We start from the raw sequence: 6,000 nt of genomic DNA on the forward strand, positions 1-6,000 counted from the left end.
TCCAGAACACCCTGCACTAGTCTCTTCCTTGATAGGGAGAGAGGGGAGTTGTTATGAGAAAATCTCTCATCGATCTGACCTAGCTCCCTAATAAGAAGTAACTTTTTTAAATGACAGATGGAAATATTTAAAAAGTGTTACATACCTGTATAGTTTTAGTATTTTACTTAAAGGGAATGTGGCTGTCTTTACTGGCTACAACCAGTTTAATTCAAGAAGGGCTGCTAGTCATCAGGGGAAAAAGCAAGGGTTGGTGCTGCCCAGAGGCTCCAGCTAATACACAATATGGACATCCCCTTCCAGGGCAGCGGGAAGAGAGTGGCTCCTTGTGCAGTGAAGCTGACGTCCACCAACTAAGGCTTCTGGAAGCATGTGGAGACTCACAGGGAGTGGGCAGGGTCTCGGCATCTGGCTAGCGGTGAAAGACCCTGAGAAGAAGGTGCTTTCCGTGTGGATTGGCTCACTGTTCTTGCCCAGTAACGTTCCAGGCCCTTGGTGTCCACCTAGTGTGTATTAACCCACTGAACAGCCACAGAAACTAACAAGGAATTAACAGACATCTAAAGAAGTGAAGAACTGGAGGAGGCCAAGCCAAGCGTGGTGGTCCACGCCTATACTCCCTGCATTTTGGGAGGCCAAGGCAGGAGAATCACAAGCTCAGGAGTTCCAGATCAGCCTGGACAAGACAGCGAGACCTTGTCACCACACAAAAAAACAAGCATACAGGCGTGGTGGCTCACATGCCTGTAGTCCTAGCTCCTCAGGAGGCTGAGGTGGGAGGATCACTTGAACCCAGGAAATTGAGGCTGCAGTGAGCTATGATTGTGCCACCGCACTCTAGCCTGAGTGACAGGAGACCTCTAAAAAACAAAACAAAACAAAAAAGCCTGACACAGTGGCTCACACCTGTAATCCCAGCACTTTGGTAGGCCTACTTGCGTGAATCACCCAAAGTCAGGAGTTTGAGACCAGCCTGACCAACATAGTGAGGAAACCCTGTCGCTACTAAACATACAAAAATTAGCTGGGCATGGTGGTGCATGCCTGTAATCCCAGCCACTTGGGAGGCTGAGGCAGGAGAATCATTTAAACCCCAGGTGGAGGTTGCAGTCAGCTGAGATGGCACCATTGCACTCTAAACTCCATGCTGGGCAACGAGAGTGAAACTCTGTCTCAAATAAAAGAATGGGAGGAAACTGATTACAATAACCAAATTTCATTTCAATGCCTTGATTTTCTTGGGCTGCATCTTATTGATTGGACAACTCAGTCAGTGCCTTTTGTTTTTTCCATCAATAACTGAAGATTCCTGAGGCTTAAACTGGAAAAGAGGTTACTTAATAATACAGGGCACCAGACAGATTCTGCTCAGTTTTCCTTTATTTCTGATTGTTTCTTTACAACCATGCATGCAAGAGTAACTCCCTCAAGTATTCTCAAGCCTGCACTCTAGACATTCAGATTCCCATTTTCGACTCTACAGGACACAGGTCCCCAAAGTCCCATCGAATCCATGGCAACATTTCCCGCAAGTCCGGCCCCTGCTTGATCAGCTTTCCTTTCCCACTTTCAGAGCCCATGTGTGAAACGATGGGTTCTGTGCTCCCTATAGGGTGTACCTAAGACCTAGGTTTTAGTTTCCAAGTGTCCAGAAGAAAGCGTTTGACATATCCACCAAAATAGGCAGGCATTCAACAGCAGCATTGATCTGCCTCCAGGTCATAAAATGACCTGTTGCCACAGTCAGGGCAGTAGTCAGTACAGAACAAGATCCTCTTGGGGTGCCTGAAGTCCCTCACTCTCTTCATCAGCTCAGCCCTAAGTTGGGCAAATCTGCTCCAGCAGAGAGTACCATCAGCACCATAACTCTCCCGCGGGGCAGGATACAGCTCCAGGCATAACTTTCTGAGTATGATTGTGTGGCTCAGCAGGTTCTCCAGGGTTGCCATGCAGATGGGATTTCCACAGAAGCTGAAGGTGTTGAGCTCAAAGCAGTGGCTCAAGGCAGGCAGGATGGTGTTGACTTGGGAGTCTACGATGCCACAGTCATCTAAATCCAGGTACTCAAGGGTGGCTGCAACTTTTTCTAGGAGAATTTGGAGAGGCACAAGACTGTAATTGGTCAGTCTGATGCCATTCAGGTCCAGGGTCTTTAGTTGACTGATGCTCGGGCACTGGGATAGATGCTTCAAGTCTGATTCCAAAAGCGCACAGTTAGTTATTGCGAGGATCTTTAACGAGGTCTTCAGACAGCTGCGGAGAGAGAGCAAGAAGTTAATTCTGGGGAATCATAGGGGTGAGTGGAGGGTGGTGGGGAATGACTTCAAGGTAATGGATGGAGACCATTTTACCCAAGCCCAGGGTCATTCTGATTGATGGTCAACACTTAGGATGCAGCGTGATGAAGACCTTTGCCACTGAGGTCAATTCCACTTTAGGCCTGGCGCAGTAACTCACACCTGTAATCCCAGAACTTTGGGAGGCTGAGACAGGTGGATTCCTTGAGATCAGGAGTTTGAGACCAGCCTGCTGATCATGGCAAAACCTCCTCTCCGCCAAAAATCCAAAAATTAGCCAGGTGTTGTGGCAGGCGCCTGCAATTCCAGCTACTTGTGAAGCTGAGGCAGGATAATTGCTTGAACCCAGGAGGTAGAGGTTGCAGTGAGCAGAGATCATGTCACTACACTCCAGCCTGGGTGACAGAGCAAGACTCTGTATTTTAAAAAAAAAAAAGAGAAAAAATAATTCCATTTGAGGCTGAGTCATTTCACCGTCATTTATAGGAATGGATCAAGTTCTCAGAATCCCTGAAGCTCCCTTTCCTCATCTGTCAGGCAGAAAACCACATCCCTGGGCTACAGGAGCCCAGTGGAGATTCAGGCATAAAGGACAAACCCAGACAGGATCCTGCAACATCAGCTGGGGTGGGCAGGCTGCAGGCGTCCCTGACACGCCTGTATCATCAGCAAACCATCTATCACTTTCACCATTCTTTGTGCCTGCTCCCTGACCCTCTGTTTCAGAATCATACATTTCCTAGGTAATTAATTTACCTGGAGCTCAAAAGAAACTTTTACAACAGGGAATTAGAGATGGGATCATTCATGTTCACCAAACTGTGGGGCACAAAGCTGATTTTCTGACATGTGCAGGTTTGCTGAGCATTCCCCTCTTCAGTGCCCACTTCACTTCCCTACTTTCCATCATCTTCTTAAAAATTATCTTGTTGGCTGGGCATGGTACCTCTCACCTATAATCCCAGCACTTTGGGAGTCCAAGGTGGGTGAATCACCTGAAGTCAGGAGTTGGAGAATAACCTGGCCAACATGGTGAAACCCTGTCTCTACTTAAAATATAAAAATTAGCCAGGTGTGGTGGCCCACGCCTGTAATCCCAGGTACTCAGGAAGCTGAGGCAGGAGAATCGCCTGAACCTGGGAGGCAGAAGTTGCTGCGAGCTGAGATGTCACAACTGCCCTCTAGCCTGGACAATCAAAGTGAAAATCCATCTCAGAAAAAAAAAGTTATCTTGTTTGTTTTTACTTTTATTTATTCATTTCTGACAGGGGTCTTGGGATGTTACCCAGACTGGTCTTAAACTCCTAGGCTCAAGCTATCCTCTTGCCTCAGACTCCCAAAGTGCTAGGATTACAGGCATGAGCCAGCGCCCCTGGCCTATTTTTCATCATCTTAAATTAGACACACGTCCTCAGGAAGAATTCAGAAAGGCACCCTCACTAGATCTGAACCCCCCAGTAGCTAGCTTCCCAGCATGGCAGCCTCTCTATAGCATCTCCCCTAGCTGATCCCTCTGCCTCTATTGGGAGGGTTGCGTGATACCCATTTCAGGACAGGGCCGCCAACAGGACAATGCATGGACATTCTAGTGTCCCCTTCACTGTTACATCCTCATAGGCTGGCTCACAGTAGAGGCCCACTAGTGTTTAGTGTAACAGGCTCTGCTGTAGTCTGCAGAGAAAGCTCATCACCCTCCCTCACCTGAGCAGCTGGTCCAGGTGGCCTTCGAGGAAAGAAACAGAGTTCATATAAAGCTTTTGGAGGCAGCGCAGCTTGAGGAACTGAGTGGTGAACTGGGTAACAATCTCCTTCTTCTGCTCTGGGGAAACGTAGCGAGAGACATCCATGTGGGAGAGAACGAGCTTCTGAAGATTCCTCATGTGGCCCAGGTATGGGGTAAACTGTGTCAGGATGGGCAGTATCCACTTGCAATTCACTTCCACCTCCTGGATACAGTCTAGGTTCACCATTTTCAGGATGCTTCTGATATTGTGGAAGGGCATTCCCAAAATTTTCAGCTTCTTACAGCACAGGTGTAGTAAATCTTTCCTCTGCTTGACCCATAGAAGGAGGTAGGTGAGATATTCATCCAGAGTCCTGTTCTTGAGCCAAAGTTCTATGAACACAGTCAAGGGCTGCTGTCCTCTCATCCTTGGACAGTCCTGCACTGGTTTTTTGTTCCTCTTGGCATTGAGGAAGCACCCGTGGGCCATAGCTTCAGACCAAACCATCCAGAAGTTCTCACAGACATCCTGTAAATCCAGCACTTGAAGTTTCCATCTCCTGTGGGAAAATAGAGGTGAGACTGAGAATTTCAGAACTCATTTCTGAACTTAAACTCCACATCCTGGATAGCAGCTCCTCCTCTCCCTGCTTCTTGTCCCTCTCTCTGACTTTTCTTCACCCTGTTTTCCCCTTGGATCCTGCCCACTTCCACATTTATTTTTTTTTGTTTTTTTGAGACCAAGTCTCCCTTTGTCGCCCAGGCTGGAGTGCAGTGGTGTGAGGTCACCTCACTGCAACCTCTGCTTCCCGGGTTCAAATGATTCTCCTGCCTCAACCTCACAAGTAGCTGGGATTACAGGAACCCCCCACCATGCCCAGCTAATTTTAGTATTTTTAGTAGAGTTGGGGTTTGCCATTTTGGACAGGCTGGCCTCCAACTCTTGACCTCAGCCTCCCAATGTGCTGGGATTACATTGTGAGCCACCGTGCCTGGCCCAGTTCTCACTTTTCATGGTGCCTTTCAGTGCCATTAGAGGAGAGGTTCCTGTTACCTCCATGGACCTTACATGGTGAGCAGTGCTTTCCCTGAGGAGTTGGTGAATGACCAAGTCCTCTCAGCTTCCTCACCACCACCATCCCCCCTTGGGCCTCCTCACTTCTCATGACCCAGTTGTTCCTTCTGTTGGACACCTGGGCCCTCCCCACCAGCCCACCTGGGCCACCTCACCTGGGATGAACCCCTTGGGTAAGCAGTGCATCAAGCCCATCCAGCACAGCTTGGAATGCCTCCAGACAAGGCATCTTTATCAGAGGCCTCAGAGGGAGGCGGCGGAAGGGCCAGGCCAGCACCATCAGCTTCAGGGCCTCACAGCGTCTCCTGCTGAAGGCCTCCATGAACAGTGGGGGGAAAAGTTCCATGGGCAGCTCCTGCAGGGTGGAGATGGCCAAGGCTTGGTCCTTCAGCAGGCTCCGCCCCGCAAGCTCCAGGAGTCTGGGTGGAGTCCGGATGCTCATCTTCATGAATCTGCAGGGAAAACTTCCAGAGGACAAACCCAGAGAAAAGGCATCACTCTCAGGACAAGCCCATGCAATCTCATCTTCTCCTATGGCAAAAGTCACTGCTCTGGCAATGGTGAAAGAGCCCTCAGTTTACTCCAATTCTACTCTGTACTCAGTGGCCATTAAGCCAGCATTCTGCCTCTGCTGCATCAGCATGAGCGTCTCCGAAGGAGTGAGGAAGCAGGGCCACCACTAGCCCTTCCTTTCTATCCAGTGTTCCATCCAGTGACTAGTGAGTGTGGAGGAACCTGAAAGCGAACCCCTTCTACCATTGGGGGAAATTACTAATTACTCAAGGTTCTAAAACAATGGGAATGGGAGTGTCACAAGCCTACATGCCCACATTTTCAGTTCCTACAAATAAGCTTGTTGGGAACATTCATGGAGCATCCCTAGAATAGGTTCTATTTGTTTTCTT

The 6,000-nt window shown here is 48.8% G+C and overlaps 1 protein-coding gene across 1 annotated transcript; it reads right to left on the minus strand.

The window, feature by feature from the left end:
* Nucleotides 1-1,691: 1,691 nt before the first annotated feature.
* On the minus strand, nt 1,692-5,685 carry LOC100982456 (PRAME family member 15). The gene is made up of 3 exons (XM_034951111.3): nt 5,251-5,685; nt 3,999-4,580; nt 1,692-2,253 (listed from the first exon to the last, which is right to left on the minus strand). The coding sequence occupies exons 1-3, from the start codon at nt 5,541-5,543 to the stop codon at nt 1,692-1,694; spliced, it is 1,437 nt and encodes a 478-aa protein (XP_034807002.3). The 5' UTR covers nt 5,544-5,685.
* Nucleotides 5,686-6,000: the final 315 nt, after the last annotated feature.

The sequence above is a fragment of the Pan paniscus genome, chromosome 1 (genome assembly GCF_029289425.2).
Source record: "Pan paniscus chromosome 1, NHGRI_mPanPan1-v2.0_pri, whole genome shotgun sequence".
NCBI lineage: Eukaryota > Metazoa > Chordata > Mammalia > Primates > Hominidae > Pan > Pan paniscus.